At 41.4% G+C, this 27,349-nt stretch overlaps 1 protein-coding gene across 4 annotated transcripts in view; it reads right to left on the bottom strand.

The window, feature by feature from the left end:
- Positions 1–27,349, bottom strand: part of SNTG2 (syntrophin gamma 2) — a 229,470-nt gene that overhangs the window by 106,299 nt on the left and 95,822 nt on the right. For 3 of the 4 annotated variants that reach the window (XM_082215564.1, XM_082215563.1, XM_082215562.1), the window contains exons 3-6: positions 14,884–14,940; positions 14,723–14,780; positions 2,384–2,427; positions 2,233–2,274 (exon numbers count right to left, since the gene is read on the bottom strand). In XM_082215564.1, coding sequence (XP_082071690.1) covers positions 2,233–2,274; positions 2,384–2,427; positions 14,723–14,780; positions 14,884–14,940 — 201 coding nt within the window. The remainder of the gene's footprint in view (positions 1–2,232; positions 2,275–2,383; positions 2,428–14,722; positions 14,781–14,883; positions 14,941–27,349) is intronic. The other variant, XM_082215565.1, reaches the window with a different exon arrangement.

The raw sequence follows: 27,349 nt of genomic DNA on the forward strand, positions 1-27,349 counted from the left end.
ATTTTTTTGTATTTCTGATTTGGGGTGCCCATGAGTGGTGTCCAATTTTCTCTCAGTATAGAACGACTACACCTTACTACAAGGGGCTGAAATTCAAAGCAAGCAAGCAAGCAACCAGTTGTGAACTGAGACCACTATTTGCGACCTAGGTTGCTTCTAGCCTATCAGTATTTGGGGAGCAAAATTCATGTTACACAACTGTAGAGCAAAATATCTGTTCCCTACCCCCCAAAAAATCTGGATTGATGGAACATTGTATGCTACCCTAAAAAGGAGGGTGGAATAACCTACCCACAAAAAGTCAAAATAAATGCTTAATAAACAGGTGGTTGTGCAAGCAGCCTTAGTTGCTAGTAACCACAGCTGTCCTTTGCCATTCTGCTTCTGCTGAGGCAAAGCCTTTGCTTTGTAAATTGCTGGATTTGCTTTATGTGTTACCTTCCTATTTCAGCTTACATGGTCTTTTCTTTGCATTGCAATTTGCTACATCATGCTGCCTGACCTGACTTGCACTTTGATTTCTTCAGCTGAATGAGAAACCCATTGGTCTCCTCACTTCTGAGGAATGTTTTGCTGTCCACCCAAACAGGTGCATCTCTTGATCTTTGCATTGGTATGAAGAGTTTAGCAGAAATTGAAGTGCAACAGATTGAAGGATTTAGTTATGTGTGCTGCAGTGTTCAAAAGGCTTTCAATTCAATCCTCTTTTCTTGGAGGGGATTTTGCCTTCCAGGCTGTGTAAAATTAGTTGCTGAGCCACCAATTAAGTTCTAAAGTGTGATGATGCTTTGCAGTTTGGGATGCAGCCAAGTACCAGATAGACAATGTTAAATCTACACCAGTATTAAGTGCAAATAATGCAGGTAAAATAACAAGAGAAGCACCTTAAGATCGAATATGAATTAATATACTGGAGGGACTGATAGACGACACAGAAGTGTGTTCCCAGTTTAAAATTTAATTTTTTCAACATATCCTTCTCCAACCTCAGTTAATCTACCATTTCTCAAGTGGCCACAACTAACTGCAAATTCAGACTTTGCTTTTCTGTGTTCTGCCTTTCTTGGTAGATGCAGAGGCATATCAAAACTGGCTAATGAATTAGACAGGATGAGCTAATGTGGATCCATTGTCTTAAAAAAAGAAAAACAGAAAAGGAAAAGAAACATGGGGTGATTTAAGCAATTATTTGTATGATTAGTTCTGATTATGTTTTTTCATTACAAGTTTCTTAGGAGTTACAGGTTCCCTGCTCCTTCTTTTCTATGTGTGTGTGGCAACTGAATGGCGTTAATGGGAGTGTCTTCCTCCCTTCCTTACCTAATTTCCATGATGGAGGGGAGGGAGAGTAGAGGTCTCACATGTGAACAGAATAGCCAGCACAAATATATAAATGTGTGTGTGTGTGTGTGTGTGTGTGTGTGTATAGACTTCATCCATGTGAAGAAATATGCCAACAGCTCAGGACCACAATACCTCAAGGACCGCCTCTTTTCATATGAATCTACCCAGACCCTGAGATGACCTTCTGAGGCCCTTCTTCATGTGCTTCCTCCAAGAGAGGTCCAGAGGGTGGCAACACAAGAACAGGGCCTTTTCTGCAGTGGCTCCTTGTCTGCGGAATGCTCTCCCCAGGGAGGTTTGCCTGGCACCTTCATTACAGACCTTTAGGCGCTAGGCAAAAACGTTCCTTTTTAGCCAGGTCTTTGGTTGATTTGATTGACATCCTATGCCCTTTTAAAATGTGTTTGGTGTTTGTGTGTTATTGGGTTGTTGTTGTTTTTCTTTTGATTATGATTATGTGCTTTGTGGTTTTATACAGTGGTACCTCTGGTTACGAACTTAATTCGTTCCAGAGGTCCGTTCTTAACCTGAGGTACCACTTTAGCTAATGGGGCCTCCTGCTGCCACTGTGCCACCACCGCGCGATTTCTGTTCTCATTCTGAGGTAAAGTTCTTAACCCAAGGTACTACTTCCGGGTTAGCGGAGTCTGTAACCCGAAGTGTTTGTCACCCAAGGTGTTTGTAACCCGAGGTATTCTGATTTTATCCTGTGAACCACCCTGAAACCGACGGGTATAGGGTGGTATATAAATTCAATTAAATAAATAAATGGCTACGTAACTTTAAAAAGTGCACTGAGAACTGTACACTGGCAACACAGCAACATTAACATCCTAAGTAACATACAGGAAACAGTGGTAAAGAAACAATCTAAGGAGTAGAACTTACCACTTCTTCATGGGTGGCACCTTCTACGTTTATGCCATTAACCTAAAAATGTCACAAAATGGTTATTTGAAATATCGGATTAATATCAGAATGTTATACAAGCATCAAAATAGTAGCATACTTTTGAAGCAGTTGTGTAGAGTAAACTGACCTGTATTACTGCATCTCCTATAAATAACATTCCTGACTGGTCCGCTGTAGAGTTATTTGAAGAAAAGAAAAACCACACATTAATTGAGAGACTTACAATAAGGACATATTTCTTGCAGCAGTTTGTCTTAAGCAGGGTTATTGTACAAGTCACTTCTACAACTGCCTCTCTTGTAAAAATGCCAGCAGCATAGCAATCACCCAGCAAAGCTAAATAGATTGGTAGCAATTCTAAGGAAATTAAGAGGGCTGATTTCCAGTCACAAAAGATTATTTAATATGGAACACAAATGTCACTTCCCACTAATGATGGATTTCATTAAATTATGGAGGAAATATAATTCACATTTTTCATTAGCTTTGGTAGGACAGTAAAATAGGAATTCTGCCTCCCTTGTTCTTTCCTCCTGAAAAGATGTGCAGAGGCTGCTTTAATCAAGGAGGTTGCACAAAGAATTTAATAAAGCAATTTAGTGTGAACTTTGAATCCACTTCACTGAATAGAGTAACCCGATATATTATTTCAACCAGTAATTTGCGAAGTTTCTGCAACACGAAATTAATGTGAATGTCACCTTGCCAGCTGCATGCATAACTAAAGCAGCATACAATCTCTCCTATTCTAAGAAACACGTTTTTTAAAACCTTGTCTCTCATCATAGCACTGTTGATTTTCACTCATATTTTCAATGGGTTCCTAGAATGTTGCTCTAATTAGAAAAAGGAAATAGTTAAAAACGGCATAAATCAAGGTCTACGGTCTAGTTCAGAGATGTGCTGCTGCCCTCAGTTTTCCTACAAGTGAACAGTGATGGTTCACTCTGGACTGACTCCTTCCTCCTTTCAAAAATCTGGATGTTCATGTAATTACCAACACCCTGTAAGTCTCCAAACCTTCTTCCCTGGCACTTCCTGCTGTAATGGCTGTCATAGCAGCAGCAGTAGGCGGGATCTCTCTCTCTCTTTCTCCATGCTTCTGCTTGTCACTGGGGTCAAATGCTGCCATGGCAACGTTCAAGTCACCAGAAACCCCAAGGAAATCTGATTTCCATACTAACATCAGGTGCCCTTGGGAAACTGCAGGCCCACAACTCCAGAGACCCAATGCGTTTCCCCCTAGGAAATTTGGTGCTCTGGGGAACTTAACAGATCCAGGGCTCCGAGCTTGTGAGACCCTTTCAAGTGTCAAGCAGGAGTGGGAAGAAAATAAGTCCCCATTCAGACTTACCACCAACAGAGTGGAAGTTGTTTCCTGGTGGTATCTTACCATTCTGCTTTGTTAAATATGCGAATATAGAAATCATACGGGAGGAGGACCCTGCTTCATGATTCATTTCCAGTGAACCAGCATTTGCTCTCCTTCCCACCAGGTGATAGGCAGATGAAAGGATTGACACAGATAGCTCCAGAAGTGTATTTATGCAAATTAATGAGGAAGAGTCTATGAATGGCTGCTAAGTATGATGACTATACTGTCTCCAGGAACAGAGGCACAATGCATCTGAATACCAGTTGCCAGGCACCCACAGTCAGAGAGGGCTATTGTCCCCATTTGCTGTTTGCGGACTTCCCAGAAAGGTATCTATTTGGCCACTGTGTGAAACAAGATGCTGGACTAGGTGGTCCTGCGCTCTTTCTTAGGTTTTGATGATGGCAATACCCCATCCCCACAACTGGAACAAAGCACTGAAGTCCTCTGAGAATTACTACAACCAGCAGTGGTGTAGCGTGGGTTGCCAGCACCCGGAGCAAATCGAATATCCTCAGCACCGCTGATACACTGGATCAAAGGAGCAGGAGTTCAGCAACCTACCCGAGTGACAGCCACGGCACCCCATGAGCATCGAACATGGCAGAGAGTGGGACAGGAGATTGGTCAGGAATGGGTATCTTTCTAAAACCCGTGCAGAGGGTGCCCTAGTAAAAGGCCATCAGCCAAATTTGCTGCTTAATCTACCCACGTAAACACTGGGAGATTTTCTGTTTGAGGGGGAGGGTGTACTATCCATCTATCTATCATCTATCTATCTATCTATCTATCTATCTATCTATCTATCTATCTATATCATCTATCTATCTATCTATCTATCTATCTATCTATCTATCTATCTATCTATATCTATCTATCATCTATCATCTATCTATCTATCTATCTATCAATCATCTATCTATCATCTATCTATCTATCATCTATCTATCTAATTATCTATCTATCTGTCAGGGAACTGCCATCGGCTCAGGGGCGAGAGGGGAAAAGCCGGATGGATTACAGAGAGCCCCCCAAGATCATGGGAAGCAGCACTTCCTCAGCGGAGGAAAGTAGCCACGCCTCTAGTGGAGAGGAGATGCAGGGGGTGGACGAGGCAAGGCGGTGCCAGGACACCTTGCCTGAGCAAAGCGGGGAGGAGGGAGGTCCCCCGTTACCCAAGCCTTCCTTGCGCAGTAAGCTTCCGCGCAGAGAGGGGAGGCGCAGACTAGGCGTTAAGAAACTACTCTGCTGGGGAAGGTTTAAGGACCGCCCACTCTCAGATTTTTCAAGTGAATGAGCAAGACACGGAATATAGGCACTCTGCATTCTAAAGGTTTTTATCACTAATAAGAAAGCTTTAGAACAGACTACTGAGGCATATTGCCTGATTGCTCTCGAGCAACCAACCGATACCTCTAACACTATCTATCTATCTACCATCTATCTACCTATCTATTTTTTACTATGCTATTTGTTTTCCTTTTGAAATTTTGGCACCCCTAAGGATTTTGCGCTCAGGGCAAACTGCCCCTGTGGCCCTGCCCACGCTATGCCACTGGCAACCAGGCTGGTGCATCCAAAAAGCATGAGCTAGGGAAACCACGCAAATCTCATGGCTGAGAGCATGTCCCACTTTCTTCTCTCTTTTTAACAAACTTCTCTACTTTGCAGAATATGCCACTGTTGAAGGCTCTGATGTTGCTTTATAATGGCAAGAGAATTATTCTCTTACAGGAATTTTCCTAAGCCCAGGATGTATTCCATGGTGTATGAGAAGAACTTGAAGGGAAAAAAAATCCCTTATTTAAGATGTACGTGACCGTGCATTGATGAGTTGTTCCTTTTCTTTTGAGGAAAACAAGTACATTTTGTGCAGTTTGATTGGCAGGAGTTTGTGATTAGCTCCCACTACAAAAAAAAAGGAAAAAAAAGATTGCTACATAATGGTGCTTTTATTCGGGTTTTCTATATGAAGAAAAGTGAGACATGGAATAAAGTGGCCTAGAAATATGGTTTTCTGAAAGTTTGAAAAATGGCTCCGATACATACTAGAGGGCTGAAATTATGGTTATTTCTGTTATTGGGTAAACAAAAGCACAACACAAAAAACTGTAACCCAAACAACATGAGTAAGGCTTTTAAAAAATCTTTTAAAAAATTGTCTTTCACAGCAAAATGAATACAACTGAGTGTCCTACAGTAGAGTCCAAGCTGCCTTTTCATAAATTGTACCCTAGGAAAGCACAGTTACTACTCTTTTGTGCTAAATGTGTGCTATTAGGAATACAGAGGCTTTTCAAACTGAATCAAAACATCTTTCAAAAACTGTATGTCTACCATACTGAAAGAATACAGAGTGTTCCTAAAGTCTAATGTAGTCCACTTGGTAAGGTTATATTTTTCTCTCATTTTGTTTCACACTGCTATATTTTAAAGCATGGCAATATGCTTAGTTCTTCAGTTCTACTGCATTCCAAGAAATTACTATATGTAGGCATGACAGATGGTAAAGAAAACAGAATCTGATCAACAGCGCAAAAAGAAAGCAGTATGAGAATTTTGGAAATGTTATGAGTAAACTCTAATGCGCGCTTACCAGAATTTGCTCTTTTCTTTTGCTTTTGGAATACCGTTTGCATAGACACTGTACATTAAGCTGGTCCATCTAATGAAGTACTCTCAACTTGACAGGCAGTGGTCATACACTGGTCTTTTCCCTTCAGCATTGCTCTTCTGGCAAACCATGGCTTAGCTCCCAGCAGTTCAGTGGCAGGAAGACCAGAGCAAAGTGGCCAAAATCTCCTCTCCAGGAGTCTGGATGCTTGTGCTAAGTCATGGTTTGGCTTAGGGTTATGTGTAAAGTAGCTCAACAAGGAAACAACTCCCCTGTATTTATACGAAGTTCTTGCAATACTTCAGCAACTTATTCTCAATGACCAAAGTGGACCAAAGCCGTATTTCAGCCAGAAGATATAACCAAAGGTCAAGCACCTTTAGTTCCAATTTTCCAACAGGAAAAATCAGATGCCGCTAATAGCTGGAACCTATGCAGGTGTGCATAAACTCATTGATTTCAATAAATGCACTTACCTCTGCATAGGATCAGGCCTTAAGTCTTAAGAAGAAGAAGAGGAGGAGGAGTTCGGACTTGATATCCTGCCTTTCACTCCCCTTAAGGAGTCTCAAAGCGGCTAACAATCTCCTTTCCCTTCCTCCCCCACAACAAACACTCTGTGAGGTAAGTGAGGCTGAGAGACTTCAGAGAAGGGTGACTAGCCCAAGGTCACCCAGCAGCTGCATGTGGAGGAGCAGTGACACGAACCCGGTTCCCCAGATCACGAGTCCACCACTCTTAACTGCTACACCATGCTGGCTCTCAGTACTTAAGTCTTTTCCCTTCAAAGCACTTAACTTTGGCTGGTAGAGTTGGGATTGCATTGTCCAAAATGGCCCATGGAATAGCTTCCACCAGAGAGATCAGAATGCATGCCAACAATGGTTCATTCCAATGCTGCCATCCTTGCAGCTTGTGACTGTTATAAGCATGCAAATTGATTTACTTCTGTATGACTGAATGTGCAGAATGATGTAGTCTTAAAACCACCTTGCAATCACCAGAGCTTAGAAGTCTGAACATTAAGATCCATAACTGGAACACAGATTCAACTCTCTAATGGTTACCTAGTGCTTGTTCACTGTATACCTGCTGCAGCTCAGAGGCAACCACAGAAGAGTATTTTCGCAACACATGTACATGGTCACCCCCCAAATCCACTGCATGAGCAATATACAGCCATTCCCCAATACCTTACATGGCATCTCATCCTAATTTTGACTTTTCAAGTTAGACTAAAAACTAAAGTTTGCCTGCCAGGAAGACAGAGCTGTTTCTGCTGCTGAAGCTATCATGGATTAATAGGATGATGCTTCTCCTGTGATTTCTTGCTACCTCTGGATAATGGAAAAACTCATGCTGCCAATCTGATCATTTTATCTTAAACGTATTTTATCTTGTAGCTGCATTCTGTTTTCCCCCCAGATGGCACATCAATCAAAACACAGCTCCATAGACTTTATTTACCGCATCATGGTTATTATATTGGTATGGTGCTCAAACATAAGCTTGCTATAGTGGCGATAAAGAAACAATAGTATGAATTTGCAATACCCGCAATATTAACTTAAAACAGCACTGAAGGGGAAAGTGGGGAAAGGATTACAGTTTTAAGTCTTCCAACTTAATAAACTTTGACAACACCAAAGTGTGAAATGAAGCTCATAAATGATTTAGAGGCTCCTGGAACAATACACTGTTTATTACACATAGATTTCCCTCTTCCTTTGGGAAAGCTCAGAGCGGTTTATATGCTGTTCTTCTATCCTGCCACTGGCCAGGCTAAGACCTGCTAAGTTATTCTGTAACAGCATAATGTACCCTCAGGCGATAACATATAAATTACAAAGTTCTACTTTCTTCATAAGTAGATCTGTAGAAGAAGAAGAAGAGGAGTTTGGATTTGATATCCCGCTTTATCACTACCCGAAGGAGTCTCAAAGCGGCTAACATTCTCCTTTCCCTTCCTCCCCCACAACAAACACTCTGTGAGGTGAGTGAGGCTGAGAGACTTCAGAGGAGTGTGACTAGCCCAAAGTCACTCAGCAGCTGCATGTGGAGGAGCGGAGATGCAAACCCGGTTCCCCAGATTACGAGTCTACCGCTCTTAACCACTACACCATGCTGGTTCTCTGTATTTAACAAACAGCAGCCTTGCACACATATTCTTTCATTGTGTAGAAAACGCATGATGCAACAGATAAACACTAAGAACTAAAATGGAGACTGTCTATTAATACCATTTTTGTAAAGCCATACTCCATGCTAAGAATATTCATGCGTTATACTGCTTCTCTTTTAAAGTGGCACAGAGATTTATCTCAAGAGGAGCTGCTGGCAGCAACAGTCAGCTGACTTGACTCCATAAATTCTACGCAAAATGTAAAGCTTTTTAGAATTCTCTTAAGTCAAACTATGGTTTTATGCTACTTTTGCTTTACAAGAAAAAAAAGTCAACTCTGTTTTTTTGTTGTTGTTGTTTTACCATAACAATTCAAGGAAGTGGACCTTTTATTTATTTTTTTAAAAAAGGTTTCTTACTTCCATTACTTCAGCGAAGTACTAAATCCACTACTTTGGGCAAAGAAAGAAAACCTCATCTCAAGCAACTAAAATGCATTCTAATATCTGAGAACAGAGAGGATAGTACCAACATGGACATGATTAATACCACAGGTAAAAGGCTTACTGAACTGAATAATGTGGCACTGAATCCACGGAAGTAATGAATATTTAAAGTTTTATAAGGAAATAAAAGAGAAGCAGACTGGCATCTTCAATCTTTCTATTCAAAGGATGGCACTGGAGGCCAACGAGAGATCTTATTATTTCTTGTTTCAAGACAGTGGGAAGGAGATACGCAAAAACAAAAGGGCAGAACTGAATGTGATCGGGTAATGGAAGGGATGTTTCCTACTGAGCTACACAGCTTAAGACGAAATGAAGAAAAACATGATTTATTATTAACAGGTATTATCAACTCATTAATTTTCCTGCAGTTATTTTTGTGGCTCCACATTTTGCCCTTGATATCTTAGATGCAAAATCGTTTCTAATCACAGGCATCTTTCGTGCAGCGCACAAAGGAAAAAAACAACAACACTTTTTCCTTGTACGATAAAATGTAATATTAACATCTGATTTGTAAAGTAGAGCTGCCACAAGTTTATTGGGGGGGGGGGGATTTTGTTTGCCCCAGTGCGTTTTATCAGGGCTTTCTGATTTGTAGTTGTGACATGCCAAAAATGGCTTGGGCCACAATGTGGGGAACTATATTCTTGAAGACTTGGCAGAGTGATTCCAGCTGAGAAGCCCACCTGTTGAGAATTTCCCATGTGAACCATTAAAAAGGCTATCTTCTTTCATTAGGTAGGATTTCATCAGATAGTGGTGGCCAAACTTGGTCCTCCAGCTGTTTTTGGACTACAACTCCCATCATCCCTAGCTAGCAAGACCAATGGTCAGGGGTTATGGAAATTGTAGTCCTAAAACAGCTGGAGGGCCAAATCTGGCCGCCACTGTCATAAGAGAAATGCACTGGGCCAAATCGACATTAGCAGTTGCCAAGTTTATAAACTCCACCCTCAAATATCAGATGATGCCTGCTTGTCTTTTATGTTATGGATACATATGTAAGTTGACCCCAAATATCCTTGTTGGAAACAGTATGAATAACCCATTAACTGCTCCTTGAAGTTGTACCCTTTAACATTACAAATAAGCCATTATTCCAGCTGGGGCCTGTATTCCGTTTCTCTTCCAATTATTGATCAGGTAACTACCCCCTTGAATCTCACCCTCTCCTTGACAATAACCCCTCAGGATAGCAACATGCCATGATGTCCGGATACAGGCAAACAGGGTACGCTCATTCTCGTACTGCTATACCATGCATAAATGAATTTTAAAATGTTTAAAATTAACAAATGCATCTCACAAAGACCAGGACCACAGTGAGCAAATAAGAATTCAGCACTAGTGTTTCATGACTGTGACATTTCCCCCCAGATTAAATTGAATATAACAGTTTTAATATCTATCTATCTATCTATCTATCTATCTATCTATCTATCTATCGTTTTGGCATTCAGTAGAAATAGCTCTGCTAAAAGCCAGCATGTTCAATTGATTCCCAGGGTGTGTTTGTGGGGGGGTGCCCATTGCAACAAATAGCCTCTGGCATAGTTTAGTGAACTATATTCACCACTCAGTTTCAACAGAATTCATTTCATATTGTTTTTGCTGCTTGTCTGACTCCACATGCTGTATCAGATAAGGGCACAGTGGAACTGCAAAGGTTTAGAACGTTGCAAGCCTGCAACTTCTACAGAAATTGGATAGTGGGCAAAAGAGCATCATCACAATGGTGTCAACATTCTGTGACTGCGTGGCTTGGAAAAGAATTTCTGCAGCCCGTTCAATAGTTGTGTGTATGTATGTACACATACATAACTAGGAAAATGAAACAACCAGGCTTTAGTCACATAAAAAGTTGCCTTCAACATGTTGCTATGACTTTCCCCCTCTATTTTCAGGCTTGGTTTGGGTAGGCTATCCAGACACCTCCAGTTTCTTTTTTAAAACAACTTTTCTCTAGAACACGCAGTTTCATTTTAGCTGCTCCATTATTACATTTCGCTGTCAGCTTACAGTATAAGCATTCTTCTTCCTTCTTTTCCACCTAGCTCATTTACTGAGGGGGTGAAACACATTCATTTTTTCCTCCCTCACATGCTATTTTTATGCCATGTACAAGACAGTATCTCTGTGGAGGTTGTATTGAAAGAATGCTTTTGTTCACTTAGGTTTCACATTCATTTTATTTTAATATTTGTGTAAAGGGGGCATGTTGCAAGCAAATCAGCATTTAAAGTTCATGCTGAAGCTTTATTTGTGTTTGGGTTAATTTATATGTATGTTACCTTGTACTACTTTTATTCTGTTAAACTTTTGTTTTGTGATGGTTTAATGTCCAAAGGAATCTAAACCGGAACCCTGTATTAAAAGCAAAATGAAATATTTAGTGAATCTACATACGTTTCAACATTTTGGGACCGAAAACTGGGATGTACCGTACATCTTCCTGGCTGTGCTCTCGTGTGAGTCACATCAACAGCACAAGAGCACAGAACTCATTGATCTCACATGTTTGGGGGCTCTGTGATTTTGCACATTTTTGGGTGCCGTGTAGAGATCATGGCACCCCGAAATGGGAAGCCCTGATATCATGAAGGCAGGTCAGGGGTATGGAACTGGAGAAACTGTGATGATTGCTTTTCCCCACCCCACTCCTATATCCTGTGCTTTTTTGAAATGTGGATTGCTGAACTGGGCAACTTCTTCAAACCTAGACAAAATGAAGTGGGAACAGAGAAAAACCAACAGAGTACTTCTTTGGAGAAGCTGAAGAGCACAATGGGAAACCTGTGAGCCTCCATATGTTGTTGGACTACAATTCCCATCAACCCAGCCACTAGCCAGGCATCTGGGCCTGGTGGGAGCTGGAGGAGTGATGAATTTCCTATCCCTGCTGTAGAAGATAGGCGTTCTGCTAATCAAGGGGCTACTCTCCTGAACCTTTCAACAGTCTTGTATAGGGCCCAACAATTGCTCTGTGAACAGTACTATGAAGCTTCCAACCTTCCCAAAGGACTCATCTCTCCAAGCTGCTTAAGTTCTATGTGGTTTTAAAGGTGTGGTGCCAGATTTTCCCTCTGTGCTGGATTTTGCTACCTCTGGTTTCTGAGAATGCACAATAAGAACTGCTGGTTGAAGCAACTGTGCTAAGTATACCCTTAGTCACAGACAGAATTTGCAAATAGAAACAAGATGTTTTAAAAGGGCGCAGAACACAGAAATAGAGCCAGTTTAAGTGCTGGCCAGCTTTGATAAGCATCTCTCAACCTCCTTATGGAAAATGGGGTAGAACAAAATAAAATAATATTGGACACACTGAAAAAGGGAAATAGCAAGAGTAGGAAACTAGTTCCAGAAGTTGCAAAACATGGTGGTGTGAGGAGAAATTTCCAGATGACAGCACATGTTCAAATTGGCATTTATTTGTCTATTAACCAATCTATATACTGCTTTACGAGGTGGAACTGGCCTTTCAAGGCAATGCACAAAATTTCATGCAACACAATCGTAACCATAATTCAACTAAAACCACATTGCAGCACCATAAAACTTAAGAAGATCACAAGAACCTGCTAGATCAGTGCAATTCCCATCTATTCCAGCATCTTGCTTCTAATGGCCAAGTGGATATGCATGGGAAGCCCACAAGAAGGACATAGTTAATTGGGCTCGATGCCTCTCTTTGATGTACAGAGCAACATCACCTCCAGTAAATTGTTCCTTGTCCATCCTGTAGCATTGGAATGTCTCACTGTTTTTCTCCATTCCACTAGGTTTCCATTGCACCGAAGCATATCTATGCTCTCCTTTAATACACTAAGCCAAGAGTTTGTCTGAGGCAAAATGGGGAGCTGCCGCTGTATGCATGCGCTGTGCATTGCCCACCCCTTTACCACCCCTGCCAAAGCCTCACTTGCCAAGGTTGCAAGGATGTGGATTCTGGTGAGATACTGAGAGAGCCCCACGTTTTTGTGGGGTTCTCGCGAGATCTCACCAGAACCCAGAAGACATTGCAGTGGGGGGGGGCATGCCTGCAGGAAGGTGCCCCTTGGATTCTGCTGCCAAAGGCTGCCCCAGTCTGCCTCATTAACAGGCCTGCTAGCAACTTCGTATGGTCTGGAACCCTGTTCAATGCTTATTGCATGTATCCCCCTGCAAGTAGCTCATGAAAAAGGTTTGCCTTGCAGAGAACTAGCAGTCACCGGAGCAGAGAACTAGCAAACTGATGTAGCATCAGAGATCAGGCAGAGCTAGTACAGCAATGCAACACTGGGGCATGGAGGTCCAGGTATAGCCCTTCTTCAACCTGAAAACATGAGTGCCCTAGACACAAATGAGCATGAACACAGCTTTATGGTCACATGCAAAATATGGTCCTTTATCACAATATACATGAGGCATATACTCTAGTCCCATATTCATTCATTAATTCTGTTTTCAATTTCTCCAAAAATAAGACAGTTGCATTACAATTTCTAGAAAATTTAAGCTGCTTAGAAGATGGGGGGGGGGTGGGGAGAAGCAAAGATTGTCCTAGACCAGTGATGGCCAAACTTTGCCCTCCAGCTGTTTTGGGACTCCCATCATCCCTAGCTAACAAGACCAGTGGTCAGGGATGATGGGGATTGTAGTCCCAAAACAGCTGGAGGGCCAAGTTTGGCCATCAGTATAGCTTTACTGAGAAGTGTTCCCTACCCCCATAGTATGGACATCAACGCATCACATTATTCTGTCAGTGTAATGTATTTGCTTTGAGTAACAGTTATTTCCTTTATAGGATTATTCTCACAAGACTATGTTCCTCTCTAGACAGACAACTTCACAATAATAGGCTCCTTGGGATTTATTTATTTAAACAACTTATATGTAAGTTTACTCATGTACCCATGTCTAATGTTGACACCCTGAAGCATTGCTTGATTTTCATTTTCCACATATCTCTTTCAAGGTCTGTGCCTCATTGCTGTGTTATCCCACTTTCCAAACTATTGGAAGTTTACCACAATATTTTCCCTAATTCTTTTCTATATAAGTATGGACTACTAGTAAATAATACCTCCTTTCCAAGATTGCTAACAACTGTTTCTTAACATGATTCCACACACCCCTAAATGGAGTCGAGGTTCATGTAGAAATATACAAACACAACAAGAGCGAAAATTCTCTCTGAGGATTGCTCAGATTCCTACTTTGTCATGATTGCACATTTTTGGAAGCTGAAACAGTACGCAGAGATGTAAAGCATGGCCACCGAATCTTCAGAGAATCCCCTGAGATGTACTACTGTGACTCACAATGAATTTCATTTGCGCTAGAGGTGTGAATTCTCTTTAAAAAATAAATGGCAAATGTGTTTGGAGAGGGAGTAGAATGCCTGAAACAGTGATGCTAATAGTCACAAACACTGCAAGCAGGTGAACTGGAGCTGGGATCACCCAATGAAAGCAATGGGGCAATTATAGGATGTTGCTCTTTCATAATTGCTTATACAATTGGGACCCTCTGTCCAGTCTGTCCAAACTTGGAAAGGTGCTTTCTAATAGTGTAGAATGCCCGATAATGCCAGTGTTGACAGAAAACAGCAAAGTTACAGGCAGAAGACCAAGTATCCCATTGAAATCAATAGAAAAAACAAAAATTAGTAAATGAATAAAGGATCAAAAACAAAACTAATGCAATTCAAATGAATGAAAATGAAGCAAACCAAACTTTTAAATTTAGGTTGAATATAAAAACAGGACATTTTTCTGCGTCCACATTGAATTTGCACCAGTGAATCCATATTTAATTACTGCATTTAATATCAAAATCTCCCATATGCAAGTACACATTTGCTTTACCTGCTTGATCTTTAAATATTTTTGATATGACGACAGGCACTTTGTGCTCAGCACCACCCTGAAAGAGATAAGTGACAAGAAGAAGAGTTTTAGCTACTCATCGACTTCACTTTTTTGTACTACGTATCAAAAAAGAGAAGAGAAGAAAGAATTATGCATACCTTTATACTTAAGCCCAAGCCGCCAACTGGTTGTCTACGAAGTTTAACAGTTCTGTGCTTTAAAAAATGGTAGAAAAAATAAATTTAGGTGAAAATACAATATTAGATGCATGCATATCGAATTTGTGCTATCTCACCTACTCTCTCTTCTCATATTCAGCATAATTATTCTAGAAAGCTGAAAGACTTAATTCCATAAGCTAATATGATATTTAATTCATAACACTATCACTAGCACAAAAGAAGGGCTTTTTTTCTTCATTTACTGAAGGGGGAAATTAAATCCTTTGCACCAGTTTGTACCTTGAGTTGCACAATATTCTATGACAAATGCAATCCAAATATATGCAAACAGGACTTTCATGATTTTTGACCGGTTGCACAGACTCTTCCACTGTTCACAGATATGAACAGGAGCTTGTGCCATTGGAGCCACTGACCGCAGATAACTATGCTTGTCAACTCTAAAGCACGTCCCATTGAATTTTATGTGGTTTACTCACTTGAACAGGAATCCTATACACGCCCTGAACTCAATGAGGCTTACTTCTGAGTAAACTTGCAGAGGACCACACTGTGAGCACAATATGCCAAGTCTCATTAAAGGAATGGGTGCAACAATATAAATGTTTGATTGGACTGATAAGCTTTTATTTAAAATTTTCTGGTTTGCCCTTGTCAAATCTCTGAAAGTTTAAAAATACAGAGCATTGCTTCCGGTGTATGTTTGCACAAAAGTTTGTATTCTTTGCTGATATCAGTTATACCCTTGATTTCCATTTTTAGCTTTCAAATCAATCTTTTTCCATATCTAGCTGACTTTCCTGCAGTGAGCTACCCCACTCATATTAATCTATTTCTCATGGTTATTTCTTCAATACTTTTTTTTTAAAGCAGGTACGTGAGATAAAATCTTTATGGACATCTTTTGTAGCAATCTATCTCACGTTTAATAGCACCTTGCATTTTTGACATTTTATTCATGCTCACTTTTCTTGGTACTTGACATAATAATGGAACACGAAGAGCTTCATTTTATCTATTGACAGTAAATGCATAGTAATACTGTTTAGCAACATGCTGAGTGCAGCTGTAGCCACAATGCCTTTTCTCATCACCGGGAGCAGATATGGTTGGATATTTCAAGGTTGTTGTTGTTGCTATCATCATCATCATCATTATTATTCACTCTGTATAGAGGAAAATTATTGTTTGGATATTTATATTATATTTATTATATTACGTTTCATTTTACCAAAACTGTTGCTTGATTTGTTTTCTAAGGAAACACCTGTAAGTCTGATTAATTTCCACAAAGCCTTCTGCAGAGTTTTATTTTGACGCATATATGAAAAAGAAACTGACATCATCAGCTTGAGGAAAGAACTTGTTGCATTATTGCTTTGGTGCTGCACTAGCAAAGCAAATTCAACATTCCCAACAGTGGTGTGCAGTGAAATTTTTCGTAAGGGAACAGTTAGGGCCAGAGGTGCCAGTTTACGAGGGCAATTTGTGGGAGGAAAGGCATTGCGCCTCCCTCGCTAATCCGGGCAAAAGCTTCCCAGTCCTTGGAAAGGGGGCGCCAGACTTTTGACAGGATGCTGGAGCCCTGCTGCCTCCTTCCCAAAGCTGGGCGGGCATTGAGAAGGTGGCTGGTGGGCTCTTGGACCCCGTCGGAGCATTGCGTGGCGAGTTCCAGCCTCCCACCAGTAGAAATAAAGACACATGGCACCATTATTTTAGGTTAATGGACTAAAATTGGCCACAACTTTATTGGTTACAGGTAAAGAGTGGTATTGGCTAAGGCCTATTCGACTATCCGGCTTCAGCCTGTTTGCTTGAAGACTGGGAAGGGTTAACACCAGTAGGGGGAGTCCTGCTGATGCACATCAACTAGGAACTCCCCCGGGGTCACCACATGGGGGCGTGCTTTAGGCCCTGACCTTCATAGGCTTCGGACGAGGCCATGCCCCCCAGAATCCTTCAATATCTGGGGGAGCTGATGGCGCTCCTCCCCCCCAACCCATCTACATAACAATACCCATACCAGTGCCTAACCACCAAAACCGAAGGCGTTGTGACAATTTGCTACGAGGTAGGCGAAAAACCAAATGGCCAGTGCCAATTTGCCAAATGGGAAAAATACCTACTAGGCCCCTTAACGGCGACCAACCGAGGTCCATAACAAGGTCAGAAGGGGAATCTTGAAGGGCGGGCGGGTGGGAAACCACAGCTTCTGAGTGGCCAAAGAGGGAGATCCCAGGCCGCGCTTGCCTTAAATGAGGCAAGCCACACCCCCTGAGCCAGCCGATTGGCTGGCCAGGGGATGAAGCAGCCCAAGGATTCCCCAGATTGTGCGGGGGCTGGAAGCCAGCCTCCAAGCTCGTGTTGGGGGTGTGAAGCCCGCAACACCACCTCCTCCTGAGGTCGGAAGTGGCTTTGCACCTCCCTCTCTAAGCTGAGCAGAAGCTTCCCGGGCTTAGGGAAGGAGATGTCAGGCTTTAATACTCTAACTTACCAGGGACATTTAGGGAACTAGCATATTCCCCCCTAGTCTACTGACGGCACACCACTGATTCCAAACCAACTGCATGGCTTTTATTCAGTTACAAGTACAGCGAGCTTGAAATCTGGCAAGACATGATAACATTCCCACCCCAATCCCCTTCCTCTGAATAAATATTTTTGAAGAAGCAACTGAAGTCGCCTAGGAACTGAGTTGAAAATGCTGCTTTGCCTCCATAGCTTGCAAAGGGGATCAGAAAAGCGAGGCCATGTCATCATCTCAGCGCTAGTTTTAAGGGACTACTGAATCTGAGAAATTTGTCGTGTTTGCATGTAATACTAAGCCAAACCATGGCTTAGTATGAGCATGCTGGCTTCCAGAGCAGAGCTTACAGCTGCTCTGCTCCTTTAGGCTCAGCTAAGTGTGGCAGCTGCCTGCTTCTTGGGAGAAAAATAATGACAAACCTAGACAGCATCTTAAAAAGCAGAGACATCACCTTGCCAACAAAGGTCCGTATAGTTAAAGCTATGGTTTTCCCAGTAGTGATGTATGGAAATGAGAGCTGGACCATAAAAAGAAGGCTGATCGCCAAAGAATTGATGCTTTTGAATTATGGTGCTGGAGGAGTCTCTTGAGAGTCCCATGGACTGCAAGAAGATCAAACCTATCCATTCTGAAGGAAATCAGCCCTGAGTGCTCACTAGAAGGACAGGTCCTGAAGCTGAGGCTCCAATACTTTGGCCACCTCATGAGAAGAGAAGACTCCCTGGAAAAGACCCTGATGTTGGGAAAGATGGAGGGAAAGATGGAGGGGACGACAGAGGACGAGATGGTTGGACAGTGTTCTCGAAGCTACCAGCATGAGTTTGACCAAACTGCAGGAGGCAGTGGAAGACAGGAGTGCCTGGCATGCTCTGGTCCATGGGGTCACGAAGAGTCGGACACCACTAAATGACTAAACAACAACAAAGTGTGGCAGCCAAACTCTCTTCTCCTTAACTGCCATCCTGGGTTCAGATGACACGCTAAGGAAAACTTTGGCTTAGCTGCTGCACTGAGCTAAAAGAACTTGGGAGGAGGAAAGCAGCTTCCATCTCAGCTCTGGGAAGCAGCACATTTGCACAGGGCCAGTGAGACAGAGTTTGGCTTACTGTGATGCACAAACCAGGACATTTTGCAAGTCTCAGATTACAGTTATTTAGCCTGACAAAATGCAATTAGTCATTCAAGAAAAGAAATAATAAAGAGTAGTGCACTGAAAGTGCTCTGCAATTAAATTTTAATGAATATGTGCATACCAGCTACACTTAACTAATATACAGTAGCTGATATTTAATCCAGATGTACAGAATCTATCATCTCGTAAGGCATCAAATCAAATGTTAAGAAGGACTGCAGCATTTTAATATTTTGAGGTTGAATTTTGTTAATTAGCAGCATGGTTGATTAACTAGTATCTAAATATATCCAGATAATGGGGAAATGAGCAATTAAATCTTAACTTATTTTAAATGCCAGTTATTTTAATTAAAATACTCAACAGGGCAAAGAAACCGCAATATGAGTGTTGACTTTCAAACCTTTTAAAACAGGAGTATTTACTTCTACCTTATAATTTTTCTAAGTCTGCAAAAGATTGAGTTTATTGTACATGTTTTAAAAGGATGTTATTTATTTTGGATTGCATTTAAGCTATAGTATAAGCATTCATATGCATATGCATTCAGTCATTCCGGCAAGCATGAAAGGTCCACAGAGAACTCTGTGATTGCAACCATTCAATCTCACAAATTACCATATTTTTCCGTCTATAAGACGCCCTCATGTATAAGACGCACCCTATTTTGGGGGACTCAGATTTAAGAAAAGGGATGGGGGAGATGGCCCCGTGTATAAGACGCCCCCTAATTTTTGACATTATTTTTTAGGAAAAAAACCTAGTCTTATACATGGAAAAATATGGTATTTACTCACTGGGTGGGGCAGAGCTTCCAGCAGGTGAGTCACTGTTGCTTACTGGGTGTGGGGGTGGTTCAGGCAGCAGGGAGGTCAGCACAGTGCAAACACCTCAGCTGAGCCAATCCAGCACTCCTGCTGGTGTGTTTGCACCTTACCGACTGACTCATTGCTTTGCCCTTCTCCTTTTTAGTACAGCACAGCCGCTCTGCCCCACCTGGTGAGCTGCTTCTGTACACCTGGTGAATTCAGCTCACCTTCCTTGCTTAGAAGCATGCATAAAATTGCAGCTAAGGACCCTCCAAAAATCTCCAGACTCACAGAATCCCACATTGCCATCCATGTGGTGAGTGGCAGTTCGATCAGCTGTGAGTAGGCTCCAGGAATATAAGTGAATGAGTTAGGTGAGAGGATTGTGCCTGATGACCCATATGTTGGGTCTCCTGCATATGTTGATTTGCAGGTGTGCACAGGGGCCTATCTCCATACAGCATCCAGTGTGTAATCCATTCCTTGTAAAATGAGATTTCAGAGGAAATACAGATATGCCTTCCATGCACATATTCTGATCTATGAAGTGAAAGCTAGGGCTATAAGGCATAGACCCATTCTTCCACCATAGATTCATTCCTACATTGTTTTATTCTGAGCACAGAGTTTATACATCTGTCTAAATAGCTGCCCTGTACAGTGAATACTGTTCCTTTAACTGAAATATTAATTAAAAAAATCCTTCCAGTAGCACCTTAAAGACCAACTAAGTTAGTTTGTTGGTCTTTAAGGTGCTACTGGAAGGAATTTTTTTTATTTTGACTATGGCAGACCAACACGGCTACCTATCTGTAACTGAAATATTAAGTAATTCCACGGAGGGCCAAACTACACATAATACCAAACTTGAAGCACATCAGTTTTTGTTTTTTTAAAAAATAATCCTGTTTTTTATTGGGGCTACAGTATGTTGCAAGGGGGAGCTTTAAACTCTCCTGTGATCTGGATGGAAATTTACCCACTGCTACTATTAACCATTGGAGAAGGAGCGGAGAGACTCTCATTGGCTTTTGTTGACTTTGAAAAGTGTTACCATCTGCTATTCCTTGCCAGCACATTCTGGTCCACCAAGAATGCATGGGTTTCATTTCATTATATATATATTTAAACATCTAAATACCTCCACAACCGTATAGCAGAAATACCATGCTATTTAAAAAAAAGTATTCCACTATGAAGTAAATGATACCCAAGATGCACAGTTTAAAGGCAATTTTGTGGGAGGACGGGACCTGATTGTTGTGCTTTAAAGGTTTTATTGGATGAAGATTTCCTGAAAACTAATCCCAGCCACAGACCTATCTCCTGCAACAGAAGTTGTTAGTCATGTGCATGAGTGACGATTGGTAATGGAAGTTCTGGATTATGGGCTGGTATTACTGTAATCCCTTTTTTACTGTCTCTGCTTCATCTTTCCGTGCTGTCAAATGCTGGAAGCCTCTGGTAACAAAAACACTCCACCGGCACATTGTTCTACCGTGCTCTCTATATGCAGATACATTTTAAAAAATGCAAAAGCAAACAAACCACTCAATACCATCTATATAAAAGCAGCAACAGGAGATGAATGATTTTTAAAGAATGATGCAATTCGTTTTAGCATTTTGTTTCTTAGCCACCGCAAGCGCTGCTGCTGGCTAGTTGGCAGTACATCCATTTTAAAAGGAAAAAAATCATACTGGATGATTATTCTAGTGCTGTTCTGCTTCCAGAATGGCTTTTGATCCAGTAGAAACATCCACTCATGTAAGAGAAGGGGAGCTGATTTTCTCCACCTCCTTCTTCCTGCCACAGCATTAAGTAAATCTGTGTAGAGTTCGCCCTTCTAGGTGTGTGACATCATACTGGGTTCATAAGGAAAGGGTTAACTAACTGTAAAATGACTAACCAGTCGGAACCCAAGTGGCAGAGGTAACTGTGTATAAGGTTTAAGCACAGAGGTTTTTTTGGGGGGGGCGTTAGGGTGACTGAGAAGACAGTCTGGAGTTAGAAGAGACAGAGAAGAAAAGTCTGTGGGTTGGGCTAGTCTGGTGTGAGAGAGTGAGAGAATTTGTTAAGAGGAGTCAGTCAAACAGTTGAGATAATCAGTCAGAAGGTATTAGGAAGGTATAGGCCAGTAAAGAAACTAAAGTTAAGATACTGACAGGAATATTATCTGAGAAACCATAAACTTGTTAATGTTTGTAAAATAAACTTGGGGGTTTTTTGGTTCACCTTTAACAACTGTCTGGACTCAGTGTTTTACCCGAGAGTAATGGGTTGGTAGCAGCGGGGAAGCGAGCACAGTGGTGGCACAGGGATCAATAGACCGTTCAACGTCCAGGGACCCTGTGTGATCACCACAAAAGTGGTGGCAGCGGTGGATAACATCAATACCCCGTGATCGCCACAATCTCTTCCAGAACACTGTGGGAAGTGGTGTTAGGGGCTACGGAGGGAGAATCAGAGAAAATTAGCTCCACTTCTCCTACCTTAATTGACGCTTACACAAGATCAGCACTGTATTTCACTTATTGGAACTCGAACTTGTACCTTCCTATTCACAGAATGAAATAGGGGCTACTATCCTATGCACACTTACCAGGTAATAAATCCCATTGAACTCAACAGGATTCACATCTGAGTAGACTTGCATAGTAGTGCAGCCTACTGGGATGATCCAGACCTTCCTTTGTGTACAGGATGATGGTCAACATCAGTACAGAAAACCAAGCAAAATCTTCAAACCTTCCTAGATGTAATTACCCTTTGTTGTGTACATCTAGAGCAGCGGTTCTCCACCTGTGGGTCCCCAGATGTTGTTGGACTACAACTCCCATCATCCCTGAGCTCTGGTCTTGCTAGCTAGGGGTGATGGGAGTTGTAGTTCAACAACATTTGGGGACCTACAGGTTGAGAACCACTGATCTAGAGAATTAGATGGAAATGGGCCTTCCCAGTTGTATCCACCAAGTTCAGTGGGAACAGAACACGTATCGTCATTTGATTGCATCCACATTCGGTTGTATGAGACAGGTGGATTTCCCCTGCATCATAATCTATAAAAAAATTGCCTGAATTTTCTTTTCCTCAAAGGCTTTCCCAGTCACTCTAATGGGAGAAGGAACTCTGCATGCACTCTCCCCCCATTAAAGTAAACAGAGAAAGCCTTGTAGGCAGGAGAGCTCAGAGCATACACTGCAGACTAAGTGTAGCTCTGGGTGGGTATTTTGAGAACTGTGGATCCAGTGTACCTCCTCAGGTTAAGTTTTCTATTTTCCATGTAATTAGTTTTATTACTGCAGAAAGATTCACACTCCATATTTAAAAAGATTGCTAGCTATGTTCTATCCAATTATGCTAAATATAACTGACAAACTACTTCAAGTTCCTTTAAATAATAATAATAATAATAATAATAATAATAATAATAATAATAATAATAATAATATATTATTTAGTGTGCTGCTGTGACTTATTTCAGGTATCATTTGGCCTCTTGATTTATTCAGTAATTATCCTAGAACATATATTGTGATGTGAATCCTTTAAAAAAATATATAGTAAACATACCCACACCCACTACTTTTGAACTAGAGTTCACTGTGTAATGCAGGTTTAAACTTCACCCAGGCTTGAAAAACACCAAAAGAGACGTTAATTGCTGTTCGGAACAGAAAAGCTGCCACAACATGAAATCAATATTCCCTCCCCCACCCCCGGTTTTCAACTTGTGATTTTGATTTTCCTATCAGATTCACTAATAGCCACATTCTTATTAAAGCCTTTCCCCCTGACATACTCATGGCGGATGCTGAATTGATAAAGAAATTATTTTCCTGACCTGGAATGCAGCAGCTACAAAAGTACAAGTCGAAAGGCATCAGGGATGTTTTGCTTCCTTTCATCTATTTTGGGAAGGGAAGTTGCTCTGTATGTGTCAGTGCACAATGCAATAAACTGAATGGGACATATGCTGGTGAAATGTTCTGAGCAACATAGCATGTGTCAGTGTACCAAGCCAGGGGAATATCTTATTTTTCTTTTGAAGGGCAGGGGAAGTTGTTATCAACGCGGTTCACAGCGGATCTGTAACAGGGACATCACATGACGTGTTCTCATAGTGCCGTAATGTAATAAATGGAATGTCTGTCAACCATGCAAAAGTAAATAACACTCCAATCCTACATAAAAACATTACTTTGGAATGCTTTTCCATTACAACAGTGAGGCTTATTTCTAAAGAATGAAAGACAGTTTGTGCATTAAGTCCATTGTCTCTACTTGTACATGCCAAAAAGTATGATATGGAGGATGTGTCAAGCGACCAGGTTAGCCTGCGCCAAGGTCATTTTTTCCCCTCCATGCAGAAGTCTTCCACATACCATTCAGTTAGGTACCGTAATAGGAAGCCTTTTCACCATGTGCAGAACTAATTTCTACAGTAAGGTAGAAAGTGTGGCGTATCTTATGAAATGGTCATGTCAGTCTGTGAGCAATGACTGAGCTACCTGAAAGCTGCCAGGCTTCTCTTCACTATCATGAAGCGGAAGTGCAAACCAATCATGAAAAAAGGACAAACAAAGGAGAAAGGTTACATTTATCTCCTAAACAGCATGACTTTAATCCTGACCTACTTCTATCACCTCTGCAAAGGACAGGATAATACACTACAGCCAGAAAGGTCGAATTCTTTGCAAGCCTTCACATCCATTCAGTTTGACGTATGTTCAAACTAAGGATGGGGGAATCTGTCAATTTTGGTTTCCTCTCTCTCCCCCTCCCAAGCTTAAGTTTTGTTTTCCACATCAGTTTCCTATACACACACATGAATGTGTGTATATAGATAGATGATAGATAGATAGATAGATAGATAGATAGATAGATAGACAGAGTCTTCATGGATAGATAGATAGATAGATAGATAGATAGACAGACAGACAGACAGAGTCCTCATGGAAATGCATCAGCATATTAGTACAAATTACTACTAATACACACATTTTTTATATATGCAACTTTTCTTAATGTTCACATTTATGCAAAATAATTTCCCCAAATACAATCCATTTGGGTATGTTAATTTCACTAATATATGCCTTTTATGCACATTATGCCCTAGCATGTGCATTTTAAAAAACATATCAGACATCTGAAGGCAGCCCTGTTTAGGGAAGCTTTTAATGTTTAACAGACCACTGTATTTTAATATTTTGTTGGAAGCCGCCCAGAGTGGCCCAGATAGGTGGGGTATAATTGTTGTTGTTGTTGTTGTTGTTGTTATTACCTGACTGGAAACCCGCATTGTGAAATTCAGAGAAGCACAAATCTGGAAGGATGATGGCTCTGTTTCAGTTTGCATATTGTTTCAGAAAGTGTGAATTAGGTACAATCACATTTAAATGCAAATCCTAAATTGAAACAGTTAAAGTTAAATCCTAAATTGAAACAGTAACAATTCATTACTGGTTTTGGTGTCAAAAAAAAGAAGGGTACTCGCATTGTTTTACACATGATCACCATTGACTTGTTTTAACTGAAACAGCAAAATCATGTGCTTATACAAAATAGTGTGCTTGGACAGAAAGAAGATGTGAGAATTTCTTGAGACAAAACATTGTATTTAGAGAATTGTGCCTAGCAGCACAAATCCTATATGTGTCTCAGGCTACTCAGAAGTAAGTCCCATTTAGTTTATTTCCTGGTAAGCTGGTATAGGATTGCATTCTACGTGCCTAAATAGAATAACATTATAAATAACATGTGAAGTGGCAGAAATGCCGTATGTTTGCGGTTTCTAGAGGAAAGTTTTGAGACTGAAAACCTGATGGAAGAACAAGGCTTGGATAACTGAGGATGAAGTGCAGACGTCCTGCCCCTGCCCCTCACCAATTAAGACAAATATTGACCCTCCTCTATCCTTCCAAATGACAGTAGCTTCAAGGGCCATTACAAAAGGTAAGTGGACTGCTCTCTCCATGACACCCCACCCAGTAATTTGGACACTGTGAAATACAGAGAGTTTTACTATTTCTTATCCAATACGAGAATGAGAAGCTCCTGTTCAAAGGCAGTTTTGATGACACCTATTGTTTAGAAAGGCCTAACTTTCTGCAGAATCCAGTATCAATATTTGTAACAGAATCTGAACTATATGCCTGTAATTTACTGATCCGGAAAGATTCTGCAGACCACTACAGATCAATTCCGCTGTTATTAATGATTTATGCTTCCCTCCATGGTTTACAAGCTAGCAACATTAATGATATGCTTTCTTTTATCTTTAGGTGATAATTGCCCTCTCTCTCTCTCAGCTAGGCGATTAATTACATCTCATGCAGTTTACGACCCCCCCACCCCCGAGTCAGCTTTGTCCATTTTGTCATCATCCTCTGTGAAAGTCATTATCCTTTCATAAAAGCCTTAGCTACTCTGAATAATAAACCCAACTTTTTAATCACGACCTTCTTGCTTCTTACATCACATCTGACTTCTGCTGCCAGCATGGGGGTTGGGACAGGCCATTTCTGGGACGCTCCAAAAGGCTAAGACACAGAAGCAGCCCCTGAGCTTGGACTCAAACCTACCTCTCAACAACTCCCACTTGTCTCTGGCCTTGTCTTCATAGCTGTCTCACCTCTCATTCCCATACTTTTCATGAAAGGTGTCCATCTGGAATCATCGTGTACCAGCCAAGCTGCCTTTTCAACTGAGCAGTAATCACTGAAGCACACATACTGAAGCACCTCAGCTCAGAATATAGCTTAACCAACTTTCTTGATGGTGAGGCACACAGCACACGGGAGAACACACCTAGTAGACTTTTCAGAGAATGGAGAATACTCTTTCAAAGTATTTTCCAGGGAGAGAGTGTCTAAAGATTTTGAAGATTTGCAGGGTAAGTACCGAGAAACAAGGAGACTTGCGTCCTCTAAAGACAGGAACACCTCATATAATTTCTCCTCAGGACCTCCATCTACTGAAATTAATTGGACATCCTGAATTCCTACTATTTGGCACTTGGAGTCTCTACCTGTCCCCAATAATCCAGCTGAAAGAGGCACCACCTTACAAGTTAGCAAGAAGCCATGTGGAAAAGGAGGGTTGTTGTGTGCCCCTTATAGAGCTGAGCAGGCAGTCTTTGGCTTGTCTGGGTGGGTGTGTCCTAAGTTATACAAGTCTGCAATAATGAGCAAAAATAAGCTGAAACAGTAAAGAGTGGGAGGCTAGCAGGTGGAAATAGAGGAGACTATAAGACTGAGTAGATACTAATTTCCTGGGAGCAATGCTCAACACTGAGTACTCATGAATTCCTTATTAGTGGAATATTAGTGGAATAACCCTAAGGTGGAAGAAGAGGATGAGCAACAGGAAGGAAATAAACCAGATTGAACAGATGAGAAATGAAAGGAAAAAAAACAAAATAGAAGTGTACCGTTTTTATTTTAAGGTGTACAATAAAGAAAATAACTACTTAATATGGTGTCAGGGAACTGCCATCGGAGCCAGAGCACATCTTCTGGGGAAGGAAATCAGCGTAACACCAGTGGAGAAGAGGGGCAGATGGGGGAATCGGCGAGGTGGCTCCAAGACTCCTCGCCGGGAACCAGTGGGGAGAGCACGGGTCCCCCGATGCCCACACCCTCCCTGCGCAGAAGGCTTCCACGCAGGGAAGCTAGGCGGAGACTAGGCGTCAAAGAGCTTCTTTGCTGGAAGAAGTTCAAGAAACGCCCACTAACGGATTCTGCCAGCGATTGAGACAGTCACAGGCGCGTGGCTGTCCAGACAGAAAGGGTTCATTCAGGCAACCAGCCAAGGGTGGCGTTGATTTACACACAAGCAACCCCTAGAACCATTACATATGGTTTTCTATCTGTTATACAATGACAGTTTAGGAAGTGCAGTAAGGGGCTGGAGATTTTAGCATTTCCAAAATGTAACAAAAGTTTGAGAATGTTACAAAGGTTTGGGTTT

This window comes from Podarcis vaucheri (assembly GCF_965113315.1).
Source record: "Podarcis vaucheri genome assembly, chromosome: 3".
Lineage (NCBI taxonomy): Eukaryota > Metazoa > Chordata > Lepidosauria > Squamata > Lacertidae > Podarcis > Podarcis vaucheri.